At 55.3% G+C, this 22,837-nt stretch overlaps 7 protein-coding genes across 7 annotated transcripts; 5 read left to right on the top strand and 2 right to left on the bottom strand.

Moving 5' to 3' along the window:
* Window positions 1-1,230: 1,230 nt before the first annotated feature.
* EV422DRAFT_508815 (uncharacterized protein) lies at window positions 1,231-2,046 on the top strand (the record flags this gene model as incomplete). The annotated part of the gene is made up of 3 exons (XM_053068790.1): window positions 1,231-1,423; window positions 1,444-1,779; window positions 1,820-2,046. The coding sequence occupies 3 exons, from the start codon at window positions 1,231-1,233 to the stop codon at window positions 2,044-2,046; spliced, it is 756 nt and encodes a 251-aa protein (XP_052922715.1).
* A 2,089-nt stretch (window positions 2,047-4,135) lies between these two features.
* On the top strand, window positions 4,136-5,935 carry EV422DRAFT_214550 (P-loop containing nucleoside triphosphate hydrolase protein). Its single transcript, XM_053065414.1, has 3 exons — window positions 4,136-4,690; window positions 4,912-5,287; window positions 5,637-5,935. Exons 1-3 carry the CDS (start codon window positions 4,467-4,469, stop codon window positions 5,850-5,852), a joined length of 816 nt encoding a protein of 271 aa, XP_052922714.1. The 5' UTR covers window positions 4,136-4,466; the 3' UTR covers window positions 5,853-5,935.
* Window positions 5,936-7,698: 1,763 nt separating this feature from the next.
* EV422DRAFT_214494 (uncharacterized protein) lies at window positions 7,699-8,487 on the top strand. Its single transcript, XM_053065413.1, has one exon. It carries the CDS (start codon window positions 7,867-7,869, stop codon window positions 8,434-8,436), a length of 570 nt encoding a protein of 189 aa, XP_052922713.1. The 5' UTR covers window positions 7,699-7,866; the 3' UTR covers window positions 8,437-8,487.
* Window positions 8,488-8,975: 488 nt separating this feature from the next.
* On the bottom strand, window positions 8,976-10,502 carry EV422DRAFT_214486 (uncharacterized protein). Its single transcript, XM_053065412.1, has 2 exons — window positions 9,636-10,502; window positions 8,976-9,562 (listed from the first exon to the last, which is right to left on the bottom strand). Exons 1-2 carry the CDS (start codon window positions 10,284-10,286, stop codon window positions 9,140-9,142), a joined length of 1,074 nt encoding a protein of 357 aa, XP_052922712.1. The 5' UTR covers window positions 10,287-10,502; the 3' UTR covers window positions 8,976-9,139.
* Window positions 10,503-11,937: 1,435 nt separating this feature from the next.
* On the top strand, window positions 11,938-15,188 carry EV422DRAFT_508810 (uncharacterized protein; the record flags this gene model as incomplete). Its single annotated transcript, XM_053068789.1, has 10 exons — window positions 11,938-11,955; window positions 11,993-12,302; window positions 12,399-12,832; window positions 13,098-13,389; window positions 13,490-13,650; window positions 13,750-13,944; window positions 14,184-14,267; window positions 14,352-14,366; window positions 14,732-14,894; window positions 14,950-15,188. The coding sequence occupies 10 exons, from the start codon at window positions 11,938-11,940 to the stop codon at window positions 15,186-15,188; spliced, it is 1,911 nt and encodes a 636-aa protein (XP_052922711.1).
* A 493-nt stretch (window positions 15,189-15,681) lies between these two features.
* Window positions 15,682-18,579, bottom strand: EV422DRAFT_214421 (uncharacterized protein). The gene is made up of 10 exons (XM_053065411.1): window positions 18,210-18,579; window positions 18,085-18,140; window positions 17,919-18,010; window positions 17,718-17,847; window positions 17,534-17,649; window positions 17,321-17,471; window positions 16,608-17,252; window positions 16,417-16,506; window positions 16,053-16,338; window positions 15,682-15,970 (listed from the first exon to the last, which is right to left on the bottom strand). Exons 1-10 carry the CDS (start codon window positions 18,268-18,270, stop codon window positions 15,819-15,821), a joined length of 1,779 nt encoding a protein of 592 aa, XP_052922710.1. The 5' UTR covers window positions 18,271-18,579; the 3' UTR covers window positions 15,682-15,818.
* A 139-nt stretch (window positions 18,580-18,718) lies between these two features.
* On the top strand, window positions 18,719-22,139 carry EV422DRAFT_508808 (uncharacterized protein; the record flags this gene model as incomplete). Its single annotated transcript, XM_053068788.1, has 5 exons — window positions 18,719-20,983; window positions 21,055-21,176; window positions 21,227-21,419; window positions 21,758-21,955; window positions 22,011-22,139. 5 exons carry the CDS (start codon window positions 18,719-18,721, stop codon window positions 22,137-22,139), a joined length of 2,907 nt encoding a protein of 968 aa, XP_052922709.1.
* Window positions 22,140-22,837: the final 698 nt, after the last annotated feature.

Raw genomic sequence — 22,837 nt, 5'->3', positions numbered from 1 at the left:
ACAGTATGGGTGATCAGCAGCATAGAGTGGGCTGTCCAGTGCCGATCGACCGAAAGCGGGCGCGTGTCCACGGACTGTCTCTTATAATCGGTATAGGGAAGTTACACGCGCCAACTCACCCTTCCAGACATCCAGGTCTCCCTTCAATTCCCACCAGAGATCCCCGCTCGCATCGCTACAGCACCATCACTTGCTAAACTATTTGCTGTCTCGCATATCTCTACCTCGCTGCATACTCAACTACAACTATGGACGTAAGTACGGTCTCTTTTCCCACACTCATCGTACGATTTCGAGACTGCGGCCGTCTGAATTGTTCCCTTTCCCATAGCGCTTGACCCATCACCCCAGCGGGTAGTGGCGATGCAAACGAGAGCCAATTCGCACGTCCCACAGGCTCTCAGCTCTCCCAAGTCATGCCCCAAGCTCCCCCCGGATTTTTTGCGCCTGCAAGAACACTCACGTTACACTCACGTTGGTCCCATCGACCCCACCGGCGGCCGGCTGCGAGGCCGTCTCCTTTTGTGATCGCAGGTGAGTGTGATCTCTCCCAAACTCCCAGCGCATGTGTTTTCCCCATTGGTAAAGGTGGATGGCGTCCCGGGTCAAGCCTGGGGGTGCCTGTTCACACAGGCACTTCCGGTCCTTTGCTCCTGCGTTTCTGCTTTGGCAGAACCAGGGAGCTTAGGCCCCTCCGATATTGGATTCCACATCCGCCTTGGCAAGGTGTTATACGTTCAGAGGAGGGGCGTATGCGTATATATCGGGGGATGGTGGGGTAGCCTGGATCAACGTGCATCCCTGACTTTATAGCCACACTGGAGTTCTTGCAACTCCGCTGGAGGTTAATTTTAGCCCTGCTGTTTCATGAAGTCTGGACTGCGGTTTGGCTTGTCAGGTTTGCTTGAAAGGCGTATGTTATGCGCCTGAAGGGCTGGCCGAGGCACTGCAAACGGGTCCTTACTCTTCCGTGATTTCCGAGCTACTGTCTACGGACCTGTAGGGAATTGCGGTTGTGCTCTCTTGGTTTCGCCAAGTTAGTAGTGGAATGGCGGGGGCCTCTTTCCGCAATCTGTGACCTTGTGCCGCATTGCCAGCCCCGTAACAAGTTACTGATGTATTGCCTACCTTTTCTTTTCTCCTCCTTTCACATTTGACTACCTATTTTTGCCTCCGCTTTCTGGTCCGCGAACCCAAATCAATCCCGGTGGCGGCTCCTCGGACAAGACCATGGAGGGGTGGTCAAGGGTACTGGAATATGGCAAGCGACTCAGCCCGACGACACCCCACACTCCAGTACCCGACAACCTATCATCATACCATCTTCACCCAGTTCGCAGATCAAAATGCAAAAGTCCGCCCGCCTCGTCCTCGTCCGCGGCCGCTACTGCTTCCTCGTCGGTCGAAATTATTCTTGACATAAGTGCAATGCCTGGCTCCTAGTGTTGCCCCTCCGGCGTGGTCCGCCACCGCTCCTTCCTCGCGGGCGACTCCCTAAGCGTTGCCGGACCAAGTCTGACGGCCCGACCACAACTCCCCTCAGCGCACCATCCATTGGCAACCAAGTGCTGGAGAAGCTTGCGGAACTGGAAGCTGAAAACCAGGCCAATGCAGCGCGGTTCGCCCGCCTAGGAGGCAGCCGCCGAGAGCGCCGCAAGGGAAGCTGCGAGGGACACCTCGAGGGAAGCGCGGATTCTCCGCCTGGAGAAGGAGGCCGCCCTCCTCAGGCAGCGTCGACGGATTCCATTTGGAGTCAATTGCGGCGCGCGTGCGCGCGATGTACGATGAGGTTTTGACCGCCGACCCCGCCCACACTGAGACCGCAAGCGAATTAACGACGTGAAGATGCGACAGATGGAGAAGAGTGATGTAACTGGCGAATGGACGCAGGACCCACTCATGCAACGTTCACACGATGGGCAAATCAACGCCGGTTGCGGCACCTCCGAAAAGACGCTGGATCGGGGGGTCTTCTTCGACTTTGGTCCTGCAGATGCGTCACAATTAATTGTCGCTGCCAAGGTTCAAATAATCTTCGTAGTCTAGTTCAACCTCATCATTGTGGGTTTCACTACATGTACAGTCGCTCATTTATCCCTCATGATGTATCTTTTAAAACCATACCGCCATTTTTTAACGCTGTGTCGAAAAGCACTAGGCGGACATGCATGCCAGAAACCTGTTGATAACCCTAACATTAAGTTCTGCGATGGCGGGGAGGGATGGTTGCGCTGCCTGCCTTTGCATAAACATACAGTACATCGGGGGAGATTAATGAAAACAGTGGCCGTGATTGTAACTGGCGTTTGATTGACTGGGAATGGAAATCAAAAAGTGTCCATTGTGGCATCCGTTGCATGGCCTGTGTTCATCAAATGGAGGTGCAGTGGTGCATCGGTAACCGAAAGACTCTGGAGATGTCGAGCAAAAGCCGAGTCCACCTCAATGTTATCCAGGATGCGGAGGAGAGGATCATCCAGATCATTCAACGCATTGACTGATTCGTTGCTGGCCATCGGATGTTGTTGTTCTTCCGTCATGTCTGGGATTGGTTCTACTAGTACTGACGCTCTGTCGCAGAGATCTGACTGTGAAGATCCCAGGAAGTTGAAGAGGCCGCTCGGATCGGGCTCGTTGAATGGGACTCCGTGGACATGATTCTCCGAGTTAGGCATAACCGAGGTACGAATCTCATTCACATGCACCAGTACGTTTTCCAAATGTTTTCGGGTGCCGATGTGTCGCTGGATTTCTCTCCTTCTTTTTCCCAAACTCCTCGTGCATGCCAAGCAGCTTATAGAAGAACTCTCTACTCCAAAACGCGGCAACTCATCTGCCGGGATCCAAGACTCGGCTGGATCACCGACTCGGGAACCAGGAAGCATCGTCTCCTCGTCCATCAGCATGCTCGTGGCGTCCGAGTACGTGTACTTCAAGAATTGCTCTCTGCTAAACCGTGTGCAGTGCTATAGCCAGAGAGGATGAGATGTCGGACATGGGCGAGCTCAGCACGCACTGCCTCTCTACCGTACGGTGTTTTGGGTAAGCCAGCGACCGCAGGAGTAGATATACCACAGCACAACGCACAGCCTACGACGGTAGCTTCTCAATGAACGGCGACCGCATAGTTCAATGAGATGAGAGAGGTACGCGTTTCGAATTCTGCGTAATGTCCGAAGCGAAGATGCGTGGGAACAAGGAAGAAAGGCACCGCAGCGGTGAGGGTCTTCAGGGTTGACGAACGCGTGTTTTGGTCAACTCGATCTGCAATCGTGCCTTTTTGCCACTGGACGTTCCACGTCTGGTGGACGTATGTGGTTACGTGCTCAGGACGTGAAGCGTCCTCAGGTAACGTCCTCAATGCCTCATAACGACAGGGTTGGCACACCATACTTTTCTGCTCCGGAACACCAAGTGCCCCTTACGTGGGGCGTTCCGCAGCCTCTCTTTAGTATTCGGATTCCTCAGCCTTTCGGCAGGTCGCAAGTCCCAACGGATGGTCTGCAGTCACTAAAACTCCGCTCCACCCGAACTTCCCACCATCCACTATCAAAGTTGTGGGCAGGTTTCGACGGGGCAACAGGCGCTGCAGCAGTGCGCTATGCACATCTTTCCCGAGAAACCCATCGCATGCCGGCTGTCGATGGCGCGTGGTATGTCCCGGAAAAAGACGGCGTCTTCCATATGTCCGCTGTGGCGGCAGACCGCTCGAGGCTACCTTTCCGTTCTGAGACACCTTGCCTTCAGAAGGCTCCACTGCATTATTTCGACAATGTTCTTGACGCCCATGCAGCGAGTTCCTGAGTAGATGGGTCCTTTCCTTCAACAATGAGTCGATCACAGACTACAATCCGACATGCTTCATGCGGCTCCAGTTCCCGCAAGACGCAAGACCGCCGATTCCTTGTTCGATTGTGATCGCTCCGACTTCAGCTTCAGCTCGTGCGCGCGGAGCGGAGCTCGGCTTCCCATCCCTGCAAGACACACGCTGCCGTTCATTTGAGGAGAGGTATGCGCCTCTGAGGGCGCCTCTGAGGGCTGCTCCAAAATTGCAGTGAATGGTACATCGAAGAGGTCAGGGTACTCCATGTAGACATTGCGCATAGTAGGCTCCCTGAAACCCGCCTCTATCCCCTTAGATCCAGCTGGTTGAAGAAATGCGATCGGCCTCCCTGGCTTCCGCCTGCGTTGAAATGCAAAACGAAAGGTCGCAGGTGTTTGGGTGATTTTCCCGGGGGAGGTGAGATGAAGAGGGGTGGTTTGGCCTGCGATGAGGTGAAGAAGGGTTGATTCCCAGTCCGACCGACGCTGTTTGTGTTTGTGTCGCTCGCTGGCAGGGCGGATTGCTCTTTGTCGCGCAAGTCTCTGTCCCGCTGTGGGCTTTGGTGACAAATCCCGTTGGACAAAACACAAAACCACATCCCACCCCAGCCCCATCTACACTTTCCACAAACCTCCCCACAACAATGGCCGCCGAACTCCCCTCATCCTCCCTCTCGGGCGTCAAACACATAGTCCTCGTTCTGTCCGGAAAAGGCGGCGTCGGCAAATCTTCTGTCACAACCGAACTCGCACTAACACTCGCGGAGCACGGGAAGAGGGTCGGCGTGCTGGATATTGACTTGACCGGGCCCAGTATCCCGAGGATGTTTGGATTGGAGGACGCTATGGTGCATCAGGCTTCCAATGGGTATGTATGGCGAGCGAAGCGGGGTGTTCGCCAACCGAACCGGGGTGTTCACCGAGCAAAGCGAGGCCCAGGGATGCTTGAGGACTGGGCCGTAGACCTAGGATTGCTTGAGGACTGCAAAGCAAGACCGAGCCTATCGGGCCGGAGGCCCAGGATTGCGGATCATACACCTGGCCAACAGCCTCGTCGCGCGACTTCTCACTCGTTATTCTCGTTCGCAGCTGGGTCCCTGTCTACACCGATGAAACCAAACGTCTCGCCGTCATGTCCCTCGGCTTCCTCCTCCCCAACAAAGACGACGCCGTGATCTGGCGCGGGCCAAAAAAGACCGCCATGATCAAGCAGTTCCTCGAAGACGTCGCCTGGGGCGAGCTCGACTACCTCCTCATAGACACGCCGCCGGGCACGTCGGATGAGCATATCTCGGTGGCGGAGAACTTGAGGAATTATAAGCCGGATGGGGCGGTGATTGTGACGACCCCGCAGGCGGTGGCGTTGTCGGATGTGAGGAAGGAGTTGAACTTTTGCGGGAAGGTTGGGATTCCGATTATTGGGGTCGTGGAAAATATGAGTGGATTCATTTGTCCTCATTGCACGGTATGTTTTGCGAACGAAGTGACCCCACTATCACACCGGGGGTCAGTGAGGATGGAACGCAGTGAAGTGAAGTGCGAGCCAAGCGAGCGGTCTGGATCTGCGATGGCAGCCCGAGCGATAGCGAGCGTAGCGAGCCACATTGCGCCGGAACGGCAATAAGTCCATCACTCTGCAGCTCTTACCCAGCACCGGCGAGCGTTGCACTTTTTGCGAGCGAAGCGAGCAGCTCCCGCTCCTCACCACTCATCGAGCATCCATCCGAGCATCCACCGGCATCCATCGACATCCCCGTCGACGTTCATCCATCAATATAATGTTTTCATTCCTGACCTGTTTCTATCCCCTACAGGAATGCACGGACCTCTTCTCGAAAGGCGGCGGCGAAGCAATGGCCAAAGAATTCAATGTCGCATTCCTGGGCCGGGTGCCCATCGACCCCGGCTTGACAACGCTGATAGAAGCCGAGGGAGGGACGTTCAGTTCCCGGTTTACGCAGTCGGCGCTGTATCCTGTGTTTCAGGAGGTTACTGCGAAGGTTGTGGAGAAGTGTGGGGATACGTTCTAGACGAGAAAGCATGTTCGCCATCGGGAGAGAAGGGAGTTGGGAAAATCTCACAGTACAGTAGCGGTTTTGGGCGTAGAGGTAGCTAGTGTACATAAATCACAACGAGCTGAAGACTGCAGAAATATATATACAGGTAGAAACACTTCAGCAGCCTGTGACCCCTGCATGCAACTAGATTTCAATCGATTTGGACATCGACGGGCCCGCAGCGGTAACCACCGTCCAAATTCCACCTCAAGTATGGTGTCCGTACCGACCGCTGAGACCTGGCGCCCATTTGAAAAGCGGTTCGGACTTGGTGCGGGGACCGCCGCTCTCCCTGACCATGTGTCGATAGATCGTCACATTCAGTGCATTTGCCGAGAATTAACAAAGGCGATGACCGGCCCGACTGAGGCCATCACCCACAATCGTAGCGGCAGGCTTGATCCTCCGATTTGCTCCAGACTGAACAACGGGACAGCATGAGACGCCATTTCACCGGGTGGTGCGATCAAAGTGATCTTGACGGATACCGTCCTCGGCTTGGGCGGTAGATTGAACGGAATCCCCTACAGATATCGCACCCTCTGTCTTCTCAGTGCGTGATGAAGAGCCTGAAGTCTCTGAGTGCATCGTCCACTGGTCCAGACGACCACCTGCAGAATGTCTGTGCCATGCTTCTTCGGAATTCATCGTAGAGAGCTTGTTGACATCGAGTCGAGGAAGAAAATGTTTTCCGGAGACCGAGAAGATCGAGACTCAGTATCCAGCTTCAGTGGTCAAGAAGGAAAACAGACGGTATGGTACCAACAGCAGTCGAGCCGGGGAAATCATCCAGCCTTTTTTTTGGATTGGCTTCTTGATTCCGCCACTGATTGTGTCCCTGTCTTCCCGTCCCCAGTGGAAGAGCGGATGTTCCAAAGCGGTACCCCTTCCTTTTCCTTTTCCGAGCGCCATGATCATCTTCCTTGATTATCTCCCCGACGGTTTGTACGGTCTTCTTTCGAGGTATGTATCCCTACACAGGGGCATGCGAAAGTGGTAGATGTCCAGCCGAGCCTACGCTACCCACAACCAATGAGCGACGCAGAACGTAGCTGGTAAGTCCTTCCAAACGAATACAGGCGCAGAGCGGAACAGCTTGGTTTAGAATACCATTCTCAAATGGATATCGCATCGTCTCTTCTTTCTCGTCGCTGAGGTCCGGCTTAAGTTAGAGCGCGGGAATCAACGTCCCTGGTTAGGAAGCAGGAGCCTTTGCATCTGCTGGTCGGCTTGACTTCCCATGGTATCATCTGTTTGGCTTGCTGGATAGGGACATTTCTGGGACATTCCATCCTGAGAGACGGGTGGATGCCACTGGCGGAAGCCACACTCGACGGGAATACGACAGCGCGTCACGCCCCCCCATTTCCCAACTCGCAATTCAGGGCTCCCCATTCATCTCATCCCACGTCCATTCCCAACCCCCCCCGCCCCCGCCCACCCTCCGCCCAGACCACATGCCATGACATCAAGGGACTCGGAATCCAATAATGTCATTGCCGTGTCAACGCGGCGTTGGGTCCGGGAAGAATGGCATAAAAGGGGAGAGGTAAAACCCCCGTCGGCCTCAAGTTGGCCGAGACGTTTTCACAGCATCAATAAACCTCGTTGGGAAACTTCAGAAACACCTCCTCGGCAGCTTATACACTGATCCACGCTCGTCGGAGAAAGTGAGTGGTTGCGAGCGATGTGGAGATGCAAAAAGGCAATGAGTTCCCGTCAATAAGGGAGATCGAGAGGGTTTTAACGGGTGTTGCGCCCGTTCCCGGGTGGAGGTTCCGGTCGTGCTTATAGTGCGAGGGATCGAGGATTCCCTTCGTATGGCTCTAGGCGACTCTGTACCCGAGCATGTACACGTATCTCAAGCTTGAGTATCTAACCTGTTTGCTTGCCTTGGTAGGCCGTCGCTCGCAAATCGTTTTTGGTCTCGGTTAATACACACAGCTTGATAGGTAGGGGGGGCGCACACAGTCTTTTTAGTTAGCGTATGATCCATCCCGCCCGGCGCCGGGGATTTTCGCGAGCGTTGAAGTTTCTGGCGAAACCCAGCTTCGTCCTAACACAATACCCTCTTCTTCACCCTTCTCAACCCCATCATCTCGCGCCGAAAGTTCCAAAAGCCCAACACCCGTCGAAACGCATCAAGGAATGTCCTACTTCTCCTCGCTCCGCGCCTCCGCCCGCTCCAGCGAAGCCGAAGCGCCGTTCCCAGACGCCTCGCTCGAGCCCGGCCAAGACGAAGACCTGCTCGCCTACGCGTCGGCCAAGGCCCTCGGCGGCGTCGCGTGGGCCCACAGCCACCCCTCAGGCACCCTCCCCAGCACATCGTTTGCGTCTTCGTTGGGCGACGACCCCTCGCTCGAGCCCGGCCAAGACGAAGACCTGCTCGCCTACGCGTCGGCTAAAGCCCTCGCCGGTGTTGCCCCGGCTCATAGCCACCCCTCGGGAACCTCCTCCGCTGAGTCTTCGTCGTCGTCGGGCGACACCCTCGGCCAGAAAATCGCCGGCGCGAAGGATTACGCGCAGTTCAAGGCCCATGAGGTCGCTGAGGATTTGAGAGGTGGACAGGAGGGAGCGAGCGATGGCGAGAGTTTGGGGAACAGGGCGTATGGGGCGAAGGATTATGCGCAGTATAAGGCCGGCGAGGCGGTCGAAAACGTTAAGCAGGCTGGTAGGGGGTGGTGGAGGTAGATATTTGGTGCAGGGGATGGAGAGTAGATGTTTGTGCATCGGTTGATATCTTCTGAGACCTGCGGTGTTGTGCACATGCATTTTGACTCCCCTTGCTGTTTATATGGTTCGCATCTTCTTTGCTATGTTGATATCCTGAGAATAAATGTATTTGAACGAACATGTGTCTTCTTGTGTCTCATTGGGCAGGTCCGCTTTGGAAAGTCAGACTTGATGCGATGCCCGAAGCAAACGGTACATGCGCTATGGAAAACTGAAACTAATATTGCACCGAAGGACCATCATCAGTGACAGCACTACGAACAACTCAAAGTCGTCAATATGCCAGGCGTTTCACCCTCATGCCAACCTTCACGGTTGGAATAATTCGAACCGTGAACGTTCATTTTCAGCACTCCATGTCCTCAACAACGAAAAAACGAATGCAACGATCTCAACCCATCTAAGGAGCATTGAAAGGCCCAATAATACATGATACATAAGTCCGTACCAAATGTGAACGTCCTCACACGCTATTCTAATCCTACACGATGACCGTTTCCCCGCGCTTCAATCTACACTCTACCTCTCTACCCCGACAACCCGCCAACTTCCGCCCAAACACTTTCAACCCCCTCGACCCTCTTGAACCCAACCCTCCCCATCATCTTCTGACTCCCAACATTCACTTTATCAATATACGCAAACGGCACAATCGTCTTGATAGTCTCCTCCCCGGGTCGTACCTCCCTCATCACCCGTGCAAGAAATTGCGTGTGTTTCTCACATACCCTCGCGACGCATTTGCCGGCCAGACCCTTGCCTTTGAACGCGTCGATGGTGCCGACGAGGGCGACGGCGAGGCCGGCGTGGGTGAGGGACCAGGAGATGGGGTGGGTGGGTGTTGTGGGCGAGGTGTGGCGGATGACGGAGGTGAAGGTGGAAAGGGGGGGCGTGATGAGGAGGTGCGTGAGGTAAGGGGGCCCGACGCCGATTGTGGAGCAGGAGAGGACCTGGACTCGTAGGGGGATGGTGAGATTGCTGGACATGAGATCAGAAAAGACGGAATTCTCGCCGTGGACATACCTGATCGATATCCTCCACCGTCAACTCATCAAACACAAACCCATCCTCCCCATCCTTCCAACTTTCCTCCCCCAGCTTCTCGGGTCCCAACGGTCCGCTAAGCGTCCACAGCGGGTACGGATGAGACTCCCACCTAACATTCAAGTACGGTTTCATCAACTCCCACGCACGGGATTCGATGCCCTGTACGCTAAAAATGCCCTGTTCGGTCTCGTCGGATGGGGGTGTCGTCCAGGCAGGGAATGTGGGTGCGAGGGCGGCGAATGTCCCCACGAGGGCTTTCCACAGCGCCATGCTGGACTCTGCTACGAGGTCGCTGCGGACCCATAACCGCGTTTGGGGCGAGCTCGATTGATCGGGACTCACAGTCATCGTCCCCACCGCAAACACATCCGTTTGCGCTAACGTGTCTCCCCAGCCGCCGTCCGTTGTATCAATTGATTTGCCGGTAACGACGATTAGGGACCCGGTGCTGCTGGTGGCATCGGGCTCGGAAGCGCCGTATCGTTGCGCGAGGAAGCCGAAGAGTTCGAGATCGTGCGGCGTGGAGGAGTGTGCGAATTGGGCGGTGAGGAGGGTGAGGGCGGTGTGGATGTGGGCTTTTGTTAGGGGGAGGGTTGTGATGTGGGGGTTGAGTGGTGTGTCGACCATTTTGAAAATGGCCTATGGCTCGCTTTGGAGATGGTAGGGTGAAGTGACGATGACTGCACAAGAGCGTGGGATGGGAGGCGGAGCAGGTGGCAGGCCACCACCACCTCTATAAATACCCGGACGGCGGTTGCCCCTCTGGTTGCGCATGACCTGCCCACCGTCGTGCTTCCCGTTGTCTCGTCGCCGTTTGTTGCTGGAGCCCACGTTGTGCCTGTTCGTGTTCCCTTCGCGCAAACGCCCAACGAAGACACCGTCCGCCAACATGCTGCTGGGCGGCGAGCGGAAGCGGAGAACCGCAGGCATCGACAACAGCGACAGCGGCACACACACACACAGAGGGACAAGCGCCGCAGGCAGGACAAACCGGGCGAGTGCACCAAAGACAGCCCGGAATGGGAAGCACTGTCGACGGGACTTCCGACCACAAACGTAATGATCTTGCCTCCATTAAGGACATTTAGCGACCCGGCAATCATATCACTCTCCGAACGAGCACTTGTGACGATAACGCACGACTTTGCACATCCGGTCACCCTCCCCTACGTTCAGCTGCCCTGGACGCGATCCAGCGGCGGAGGAGGGCGACTGGATGGAGAACCTGTTTGGTGGTGTCCTGCGACACAAGGCTGCACGGCCAATGGAAGATCCTTTCGAGATAGAGAGGAAGAAGTCTCTACGCCCCCACCTCAAGATGAAGATATGGCAGACAGATATATGCCGTGGTTCCTAAAAACAAAATAAGAACGGAAGCAAAAAGAAAAAGCGAGGCTGGGCAAAAGGATTATTGGCGCCATCCCGGCGCCCCCCCTTTAACCTCACGCTCACACGCCTAGCTCATTGATGTTTCGCAGGCTGCAAGTCCACGCCTCAGGTCATGGAGCCTTGCCTTTTGGTCACTACTGGTCAATGAAACTAGACGTTTTGGTTAAGTGGTTGCGTATGCCCCGCGATTCGCTAGACCTATTCCCACGGTAATCTTCGGAAGAGGTTGTGAATAGACGTAGTTCGGAGTGCAGCCCATAAACGAAGAATGGGAGTGGCGCAGTCGCGATCTCTTTGCTGTGGGAACAAGAAGCGGGCCGTGTTTGGAAAGGAGCAGACTATCGGAATAGAGTCAGCAGTTCTGTACTGGACACAGAACAAACAGCCCGGCGTAATCGAACTGATAGCGAGCATGAACGTTTCGAACTCGAGAAGCAGATTATTCGGCCTTCGATGCGCCGCCGTCAAGTGTGAAGGCATTCGCCTTCGATGCGCCGCCGTCAAGTGTGAAGGCATTCGGGGATGTGGATGTTCGTTGCCGTCGAAGTCGTCCTGGGAACCCAGTACGCCCGCCACTCTCTGGAGACCCTAGCTGCTTTCCGTCATCGTTGCCAAAGCATAACAACAATGGAACTTGGTCTCCTCAAGGACTTTCGCATTCGGCACCGCCGAAGGACATATTTCCTAAGTGAGTGTCCTTGAGAACGAAGTCCAGCGACGTGCTCCAGATCGCCTTTACAGAGTACTTCGGATGGGTCGCCGCCTATGAAAGAAACCGAGCGCATCCGAACCCTATCACAACCCAAAGCTCAAGGGACATCAGCCGAGCTGCGTGGACTATCTGAAACTCGGGTCAACATTCGGAGATGAACATGAGTAAAGCACTACCATGACCAGCGGAAGCACGGTAGTCTATAGTCACCTCGCTGAATGACGGATTGTAGGACAAGGTTTTCAAGCATCGAAAGAAGCTTGGTCTCAAGTTTGATGGATCAATCAGCACAAACGGGTATTCCGTTACCATCCACTTCAAGAAGCCAGGGCTCAAGTATGGCTATCGGGCGCGGAAGCGCAGCAAGGCTGAAATGCGGGAAGAAGTCGAGCAGCTGTATTTTGAGCACCACATCGCCGAACTAAGGGAGGCTCCAAACATCGTCAGCATTGATCTAAACAAGCGTGACCTCTTGTTCTGTCGGCCTTTGGCCAAGGGCGTACGACGAGTACATCAATGGCCGGATCAACCGTCGGAGAGTCGTGAAGGATAAGTGAAATCAGTACTCCGAACTCCACTCCACCTGCTGTTGGTGGCCCTCGTGCGTTGATGGCGGCCGGCCGTACTGCTGACTCCAGTTCCGGGAGCCCGATTCGAAAGAGTACTGTCGGCGCAGAAGTTCCTGGCGGGTCGGGCATCGGCGGGTCAGCACCCACACCTGGTGCTCAGCAATCTCCTCCTTCCGTCCACGGTCGAGGCGCTGTATCGATGTCGGCACTCCACGCGAGGAGACATTTGGATGATCTCTGACGGTGCACACACGGTTGAATTCCTACTTGACTGCGTGTGCACCGCCAGTGAGGATCGCATCAATAGGATCGCGTGCGGATTGTCTGGCTATTCACCTAAAAGCAGCTCGGGCAGAACAACAAGTGCAGAAGACAGTGGTCGTATCACAGCGACGCTGACCCGTTGCAACGAAGATGTCACGCAGGACCTGAACGACGACGAAGGCTTCAATCTGACCTCGGAAGCCTCCGAGTGGGCGAAAGACTTGGGCTATGCAAAGGCAGTAGAAGTCCTATACCGACCTTAGCAACCCAGCAGAAGGACAAAGAGGTTATGATCAATCTTATGTACACCTCTTTGACGATACCTGGAAGAGAGATTGCAGACTATGTAATCATCATACTACATGAGAGCAGTTTTGAACGCATGTGTCAGCTTCTGCACCGAGCTGCCGTTCCCACATCATCTCCCAAGCGGACCGGACGAGGGGGTCGGCACCGAATAGAGGTCATCCACAAAGCGAGAACCTGAAGGACGAGGATCTTTAGGGATCCTACAGGCACCTTGAGACCGGGCTGGCGCGCTTTTCCACCACAGTACGGCACTACGGCGCCGGCACCGGCTTTACTCGGGACCTGATGAGAGGGTGCCATTTTGTCATGGTCGAAGCCTACATCCTCACCGGGAAAAGAACTGGCATTTGGAGGCAGGCAGATCTGCAGTTACTTTTAGATGAGAAAGATTGGGAGGACATTGGAAACCTGGGAAGGGCGCCCGCCGATGCTCATATCTCTTTCGACCGAAACCATGGCAACGACTCTGTCGATTCATACCAAGCAGGTGGCGGAAGAGCGAACGAATACGTTCTACAGTAGCCCCTCCCCGGGTCGCGGTATGAACGAAGACATGTAAGATGAAGACTCTGAATTGTCATCCGAAGGGACTTCCGCTGGAAAACCTGGATGCGTCAGGGACCATGAAAACACTCGGCCTCGAATGAACAAGCATTCCTATCCTACCATAACTGGTGGCCCCTGCATTGGTGGCAGTATCGACGTCGAGGTCCTGGACACACGAACGCGCCATCAGCTAGATGAGGACGTCCATCTTGGTCGGAATCCCAGAACCGACATCCGCTGAAGACAATCTGGGCCTGCACATAGTAGCATGGCTGCTCATCATTTCACCGTCCAACTCCAGAACGAGCCAAATAACGAAGCCATGGTCACAATACCCGGTCAGTTCGCCAACTCTTCGCATAAGCGAGAGCCCCAATCCCATCCCAGGCCCAAGCAGCGGTCGTGCGCGAATCGATATTACGAAGTGGGGGCTTCCCTCAAGCGGATGGCGGAACAGTATCAGTACCGAGACAAATTCGTCCATGCAAATGACCTGGTCATCACCGCCGACGCCTAGTATGCCCAGAGGAACTCATTGACCGAGACGAGTTTTTTCAGGCGAACCTTGAACCTTTCATCGAGAACACCATGTGCGCATTACCAATGCCACTACCACCACCGTAGACCAACAGAACAGTTGCCCACACCCGCCACCCATCAATTCCCCACCAGCGACACCACCCCCCCTCACCAGCAACCCCCCCCTCCCCCCCCCCCCCCCCCCCCCCCCCTCAGCAACAGCGCGCTGCGCCCACCGCAACAGCGGCGCGCGTGCTGGAGGAACGGGTTGCCTTCTTCTTTGCGGGTGCTGGCGTTCGGGTAAGTTGAATCACTGTTCACATCCTCTTCGAATCACATGGATTTCTTCTAACTGCATCTGTTTCCTCTCATTTCCATAATCAGGGGGTGGGGCTGCCTGTGTGTGGCCGCCCACGATGGCGGAAGCGATGACGGGTATCCCTGCGGGGCCGTGCCCTGGGGCTCCGAGCGTAGGCGCTAGGCGCTTTTGAACGTGAGTACCACGGTGGTGAATTGCTGAGATCTTTACGGTTGTGCCACCGGCTAACATCTCTCTCCTATCACGATGCACTAGAGGCCCGGGCAGTGGTGTTGTCTTTTTCCTTCTTTGTTTTTTGTTCATACTACTGTTGCTCCCGATGTCAATGATGACAAGTGCGCCGTTGGCGTGATGGAGACCGCCATCGCTTCTGACAGGGCGACCATCCTCAAGGCGCTCAAATCTCAGGACGGATTGACCATCTCCACTCCTGTCGTCTTTCTAGTGCACCTCCCCTCAGCGTGACCCGCCCGGATTGTGCGTAGCTGTACCGCAATGGGCACCATCCAAGCCCTTGTATCAGCGTACGACCTCTGCACCTCCACGCTTCCAGTCAATGGACATCGTGACAAAACTGGAAACAATGCCTCTCATCTACGTCCCCCTGGGTACCCAAGATTCCTAAATGGACCCAGTTGAAGAACTCTGCACTCTTTGAGGCAGAGTGCGGGGTTGAGATGGCTAGGCAGCGGGCATTAACCGCCGCCGCCCCCACACCCCCACGCCAATTCAGTCCCCGAGTCCCAACCAAGCATAGTCAACAAGCCATCACACTCGCCGCCAGCGAGTTTAGGTCAAGGCGCTGCTCCTCCGAAGCCAGCCGTGTTACAACGCCACAGAAGCCCATCGCAGGCTGCATCGAAGCCAACCCCATCAAAGCCTCCCGCAAAGACTGCAGCTAGGTTGCCTTTCGAGGTTTGGAAGGTAATGTGGCTGGACCTGCTCTGATAATCTGGCCATTTGATCATCCATCTGGGCTCGCACTCGATTGTATTTCAAGTAACAAGGCCTTCGTAGCGGCTTGTTTGCAACACAACAACTATGTTTTCTTGCACCGGCCTCAGTTGGAGCCATGACGTACACCACACAAAGGCGATATGTAGAACGAAGACATTCGATGTGTAGTCAGGTTTGTCTGTAGCGGATGCCCTGGTACTGGACGGATCAGCCAAACGGAATTCAAGGTTCCAACTCTTGCCTCTTCTCAGCCGAGTTGATTCCTTGACTGCGTTCAATGCTTCTCCGTCAATTGACAGCATTACGACAGCAATCCCCTGCTAGCTTCGAGCGAAATAAGCTGAGCGTTCGCTGGGTAGCACGTGTACATGGTTCGTTGAGAAGGCTCATCAAGCGAAAAAAAATCATGTTCAAGTGACCCATGTGTACAGATGTAATATGTCATGTATATATGGAAGGGTACATGATGGCGTGAGCAGGAGTACATATGCGTTTGTGCTGGATCGACGAGTTCGGTGAAGGTTACGAGTCCGTCTATGCAACCCTCCCATTCAGAAGTGTGTGCGCAGCTATGTTCAAACGATCGGCTCCAGATTGAACTCGAGCGCCGTACACGGGAAATGAATGTCGAAGCGAGCAAGGACTTCGGGGTGCACGATTCCGAAGGAGCCGATTGTGGTGTTGTTGAAGAAGATGTCGGCGCGGCGGCCGGGGAAGAAGGTTGGGTCTGTTTGGCCAGAAAAATAAAGGCGGTTAGGCGGGCTTCACTGCCTCGGGTTTGGGAATCACACTTGTTGATTGCAACTTACTCTCAGACTCCTTGATATAATAACCCTCCTTATCCCCCTGCGACACCAGCGACACACCCAACTTCATCATCATCCGATCCAGCAATCCATGCACCGCTTCAAAGCCCGACGTGGCGCCGCTGTAGAGGGCGACGACGTTGCGCTGGTTGCGGGACCGGCGGTCGTACTGCGGGGAGTCGTCCTTGAAGACGACATCAGAGACTTCGAAGAGGCGGATGGGGCGCGGGAAGTGTTGGTTGGCGTTGATGGTCTTGAGGATGCCGGGGAGGAGGCTGGTGCGGACGACCTGGGTGAGGGGAGAGGGGAGGGAGTTGAGAAAAAGGCCTACGGTAGGAGATGGGTGTGGCGGCATTTGAGAACGTACCTGGTATTCGATACTCTTAGGGTTGGAGAGCTTGACAGCCTCGCCGTTGTCCTCCTTCTTGAGCCATGCGAAGTTCTCATCGTGTGAGCACTGTGAGCCACGTGGAAAGATGGAAGACGAAATGATGAGCACCCGGCCAAACGAGTTTGCGAAACACCGTCAGGAGCCCCTCAAAGAGTGGGACATCATACCAATGTGAAGGTAAGAACCTCCGTGTACCCCGCCAGCGCAATCTCTCTCCTCAGCTGATCCGACAGCTTGTTCGTCGGCAGCTGCACAGCGACTGTGCCAAACTGCGGGGTCGTCTCCGTGATGTTATTGTACCCATACGCAATCGCCACATCCTCCATGATATCGCACGCATGTAGGATATCGCTCCGCGTGGGCGGGATGGTGACGGTAATGCTCTTTTTGTCCGCGGAGGCCTTGGCGCCGAGGGACATTTTGGTCAGCAGGGAGGCGATCTTGTCGGCTTCGAGGTTGACGCCGATGTGGCTGTTGATGTAGTGCACGTCGGCGTCCATCGTGCGGGGGGCGAGGTCGGGGTAGACCACTTTCTTGCCGTCGGCGTTGGTGACTTCGACGGGTTCCACCGTGAAAGGCTTGGCGCAGTACTGCGAGAACATGGCAACAACCGTGTTCAACACGATCTTTGCCTTGGTGATGTCCGTAGCGGTACATTCGATGAAGATGTTCTTTGTGGAGAGCTTGATCTTCGAGTGGTCGCTGTTAATGATCGGTGGCAGTGAGAGCACGGTGCGCTTGCTGTCATAGATGACGGGGTATCGCGGGGCGTCGCGAATAATATGCAGGAACTTGCTGAGCTTGCGATCAGACTGGAACAAGGAAGCGTGAGCAAAGTCCTCGAAGATATTGGCAACAATAGAGGTGTAATTTGACCGACCTCGTAGAACTTCATCAGCTCTTCCGCATTCATGGACTTCTTCTGGTTCAGGGGAGTGAAGGTGATGTCCGTGGGCTTGAGAGCCTCGTATGTGAAGGGTCCTTGGATGGTGTCCAAGTCATGTGTACCGATGGCGACTAACGTCCGCTTTCTACATACTCCGATGTTAGGCGGTCGTCTATTCCAGTTGGGAGCCAGTCCCCCCGAACTGACCTGCAGATGTTGTTGTGCAGCTTGTCCTGCAACTCGATGAAGCTGTCGTATGCTCCCTGATCCAGCGTCACGTCGCGCAGGATGGCAGCAACCACATGAGGGCGGATCGCTCCGGTCTAGGAAACGGCATGACATGTCAGAAGAAAGTTCTCGCATTACAACTGGCTTCACTGAGACAGTTCACCTCAGGCTTCACGTGGAGTTGCTGCAGTTTCCCATTTGCTGGAGGAACGACTTTGTAGACAGGAGGTGCTTCCTGCCCGAGGTAGGCCTTGAGCGCTCGTGATATTCCCTCCCCGCACAGCAGATCGTATCTACGGAGTGTAATGGGACGGCCGTTCAGTAGGTTCACAATCAAGAACCCTATCGAAGGCTCTATGCATACCTATTGGCGGGAATGTCGATCTTGTATAGCAACTTGTCAGAGAGTCCCTCCGTCTTGTCACCCTCCTTCGCAGCCTGTTCGCTTTCCGTCACCTATGGCAGTCATCGGATATAAGTCTTTCATCCGCAGCTCCTCCCCTCCCAGCGCCCGAAGGTGATCTACGTACGGCCTCGTCCAATTCTATTCCAAACTCGAAGCACAATTCCTCAAAGTCGTGGACCTCTGAAACGCAGAACGGAGGTGAGACTCAGCAAAGACAGTCTGAGCAGACAACGGCCTCCTTCAACATACCGTACTTCTTGCCGAGCGGCTTGAAGATATAGCGCTCTGCGTCCACGCTGACGGTAGGCATCGTGGGATGGCGGAGTGGGCTTTTCGAGTACTTCGGGGCGGAAAGTTCCCAATAGTTGACCGTATGATATTTTACGGCGAGGTGGCTCTCGTTTCGAGCGCCTACTGCTGCTGCTGCTTGTGCGTACGCTTCCCAGCTGCTCAAATGCCCATAAATTGACCACTTTCCCACGCCGTTTCTGCGACTGGAGACGACGAACGAACCGCCCGCAATGGCCCCCACCAGGGGTTAGGGTTGCCATGAGGGTGAGGGTGAGCAGGGTGACTCACTGGACACGCAACCAAGCCACACCTGCGCCACGCCTGGCTCCTCTCGCCCCTCTCCACTCTCGTCTCGGACACTCCCACCCAGGCGCTTGCTTGGAACACCTACAGCGTCGACGTTGACCCAACGCCAGAGAGGAGTCCATATGCTGTCGGGTCAGATGCCCGTCCTCTCCCGCAGTATCATGTCGCCTCCCGCTCGGCGAGTGAACCGAGCAACTGCCGTAGCACACCTCCTGTTCGTCCTAGCAACAGCCCCACAGAAGCGCCAGCTTCGTCCCTTGGTGTGCTCCAGCTGCCGTAGCTACGCGTCGATATCCTCTCCGCACCCAAGTAGAGCACGAGCCGCCACTTTCAGGAAGCCAGCGTTGGGGTCTTATTTAGCAGATCACTTGCAAGCGTCTCGCAACGGCGGCCCATATCGGAGTTCCAGCTCTCATAGTGCGCATAGGTTGAAGAAGGAGGATCTCGAGGAAACGCGGAAGGGAGAGGGCAGGTCGGAGAAAAGCACAGAGACCAGTGGCGATGCCACTCTGGAACCGTCGGCGGCGGATACAATTCTTGCAGCCGACTCACGCACGCAACCGGAAACACACGATACGCCCAATGAAGTAGAAGGGAAGGCTAAGAGTAGCAGAGGGCAGCGGCCAGCAAAACCGCCTGTATCGAAGAAGGATAGAACGACGCCATCATCGGCTATCAAATCCGAGGCTGGCAGTCCTCCGCCTGTCGAGAGTACACCTAAGGTCGAATTGTCGGAAACAAATAGCGTCCCGAGTGAAAGCGAGCAACCGGTGCCAATAATAGCTGATACAGAACCAACAGCTATCATTCAATCGATAAAAGGAATGAAGACGTTGGCAACCGGCCCTGGCCAGTCTGAATCCCGGAGACCCTGGAAAAAGCTGTACGTGGATATCCTGAATTACTCCACCAATGTCTTCTTCTTCACGGGCATACCCCACTGGGCATGGCAGCGCGGCGTCGAACGCGTCGGTATCTTTGTAAAAGCCTGCCATATCGGGCACTGGGACCCCGTGGTGTTTATCGACGGCACCCCGCAGACTGCCGAGGCTGACGCCAAATGGCGCAATCGCCGCACCGTGGAGATCACACAAGAGCGCCGCAATATCCCACAAGGCCTGTCCGTCATCCTCGGCGAGGCGTTTAAAAAGCATGGCGTCGACGTGATCTACTCCTACGGCGCCGACAACGACGACACCCTCGCCGCCTTCGCCAAACGCGACAAAGCCATCCTCGTCAGCAACGACGGCGATTTCTGGCGCTACACCCGCCGCAACTACACCATCCGCAAAAACCTCCGCCTCGAAGTCCCGCACCCAAACAGCAGAGCCTTACCGCGAATCACAATGGACGACTCGAAAGCGGTTAAATTCAAACGACGCCCGACCCCGCGCGAGATCCTCGACCCCGTCCCCGAGATCCGCCGCGTCTCGCCGACCCTCACCGAGATGCGCGGCGGGATCTACCGTCGCGGGGCACCCTCCGCCCTTGTTCGCAAGCTGGGGAACCCGCATATCGCACTGCGCCCGCTGCGGCAGGCCCTCTACCACCGTTTGGGCTTCACGCACCCCGTTAAAGAGATCTTCCCGATCTGGGACACCCACACGGAGCGCGTCGAGTGGCCCGAAGCGCAGGTGTACGCCGACCCAAACCCGAAATGGGACGCACTCCTCGATGACCACATCGCTGCGTTCGAGACCCTGTTCCCGGACGAGAAACGGCAGATGGACCCGCCGTACGACGACATTTCCCCGCGCGACTGGCACAACCACCTCTTTGCCTTGTGGTCGCTTGTCTGTGAAGTTTGTGCGCTTGGGCAGAGCGCGAAGGGTGGGAAACAGGTTTTGTTGATTGATTTGCTGGAGTCTGCTACGGAGGAGTATGAGCGGGAGAGAAAGAGGAGGGGGTTGCGCACGATCGGGGACGAAGTGAATGGGAATGCGGAGGGAGAGGCTCAACGAAGGAGACCTGGTGCGGGGCGGGATGGCGGGTATAATGATCGTCCTGGTCGGCGTGAGGAGGATGGTCGGGATTACCGGAATGGTGCGGATAGAAGGATGGCATTGGACAGAGATGCTCGTGTGGACAGCAGGGATGGCCGCCGCCCGAGCAGCGGCAAATCTGACGGCCCCTTAAACCGCGCCATCCCCTCCCCACGCTCAAACAACCGCCGAGACGACCCATCCTCATCGCGACCATCCCACTACGACCCTCCCCGCCCCTACAACGACACCTACCCCACAAACATCTCCTCCTCCCCCTGGCCCGACGCCCGCCCCTTCACCCTCCCACCCCCGCCCCCTCCCCCCTCTGAACCCCCCTCAGACGCCCCCAAACGAAAACCCAAACCCGACTGGTACTTCACCCCCGACCGGCGCGCCCTCCAAGGCCCGTACACATGCACGCGGTGCAAGCAAAGCTTCACGGTGAGCAGCGGGGAGATCAAGATGTATGCGAAGAAGATGTTGGATGTGCCGCGTATGTGTGGAAATTGTAGGCGGGGGAGGAGTGCTGGGAGGCAGTCGGCGGATTAGTGCGGGTTGGGAATGGAATGTGCATTGGCGCGGAGTGGGTTACATGCGTGGCGGAGTCCCGCTCTGCTGAACGTACGCAGCGTGCGTATGTTACAAATCTCACGTCGTTCTTGAATATCTGTACATTTTCTTGAGAAACATATTTCACCGTTGGGACCCATTGCTGCCCAAAATGTTTGCGAAGTGCGAATGGGCCCATGCTTCTATGAAAAGTCGAAGCAAAGGATATGAAGAAGGCCAAATTGATGAATGTTCACAAGCTCTGAATGCACATCACACACCGAAACGAATCGAAAGTTCGAAAGCCAGAATGTGGGAGGTGCAGACGGTGACATAATACTTGGATTAGCATTGGACTAGATATGTTTGGGTTGTTCTCGTCTTCGATGAGTCTTGACGCAGGCCTTCAATGCCTTGATCTCCGCCGTCTGAGCGCCCCTCTCGGCCCGCAAACACCTCCTTTTCCATCGCGATGCCGTTATGAAGTCCCGACTGCGTTGAGATGCATCTGCAACACGCTGAGGGATGCCAAGATGTTCCTGCATTTTTCATGGCTTTGGCAAGCAAAGCCCGTATCATTCGAGTGAGATCCGCCAACGAGCTAAACCCTTTTTGCTCCTCATTTCCAGCGCATATCCCTGACGCTCTTACACCATCCTTGGCTAGCGTCGCCGTCAACAACGAATCGGATCTCAGCAGACACTCAATAGTAGGGAAAGTACCTCAGCTCCTTCCGAATACCAATCTGTACCTGTCGCCATGCATCGTTTTCAAATCGTCGAGCTACTGGACTCCATGGGAATGATGAAAGCACTCCACGTCGCTGATCTTCAGGGCACCGAGACCAGATCCGGAACGATCGAGGTGAGGATATGTTGCTTTGAGCCAGGAACGTAACATCGCTCATATCATCAGATAGATGTTCTCCGACAAGGCGATACTCTACTGTACCATCGTCTTCGACCCACTAAAAGTCAAGCCATGGGCCATTTCTGTACTGCTCCTTATCCCTTCGCCGAAAAATTTTGGGACCGACGAACCCAAATAGTATTCAGTGCACGCAAGCGAGATTCGAACTCGCGCCTCTGACGAGGTTGGAACTTGAGACCAACGCCTTGTACGAATTCCAGACCCTCACAAAAAGCTGGCTCCCGTTCTGATTGAAGTGAGCGTCCGTTTCACAAGCGGATGCGTCAGGCGCCGCGACACTGACTTGATTTTGGGGGGGAGCCAGCTTTTTGAACTTTTGAAAGTCATGATGGGGTAACGAAATTACCCACCACCGGCATCGAGAATGCGAGGCGAGTAACCTCGGAAGCGCTGAAATCAGCACGTTGCAACCACCTTTCAACTGAGCAGCGAGCAATGCGATCAAGGCGTATGAACAATCAGAGTTATCGGATGGGATACACCCCGTACCCCTCCGCGTCTGCGCATGCCTATAACTGCGGGATCTGCACAAAAGTCACAACTCGAGCATCATGACGCAAATGGCCCGTTTTTGCGCACCGATGATGTCGCTCGCACGTAAGGAGTGGTATGTGGCAGTTTGTAGGACACAGGCCCGTCCTCGCGGTCATTAAGATGAGTTTGAGATGAGCAGTAGCGGCCAGGCAGCATCAGCGTCAATCGACCCATGCGAAGATCGAACTCCGTACGGAGTCAAAGGTCTGAACGCACAGATGGACGGGGACTTTTGAAAGCTCGCCCTGTGGTTGACCGAACCGTTCGGCATGAAATCCTTTT

This window comes from Fimicolochytrium jonesii, assembly GCF_025526975.1.
Source record: "Fimicolochytrium jonesii strain JEL569 chromosome Unknown EV422scaffold_26, whole genome shotgun sequence".
NCBI lineage: Eukaryota > Fungi > Chytridiomycota > Chytridiomycetes > Spizellomycetales > Powellomycetaceae > Fimicolochytrium > Fimicolochytrium jonesii.
This window is presented reverse-complemented; position numbering and strand designations above follow the sequence as displayed.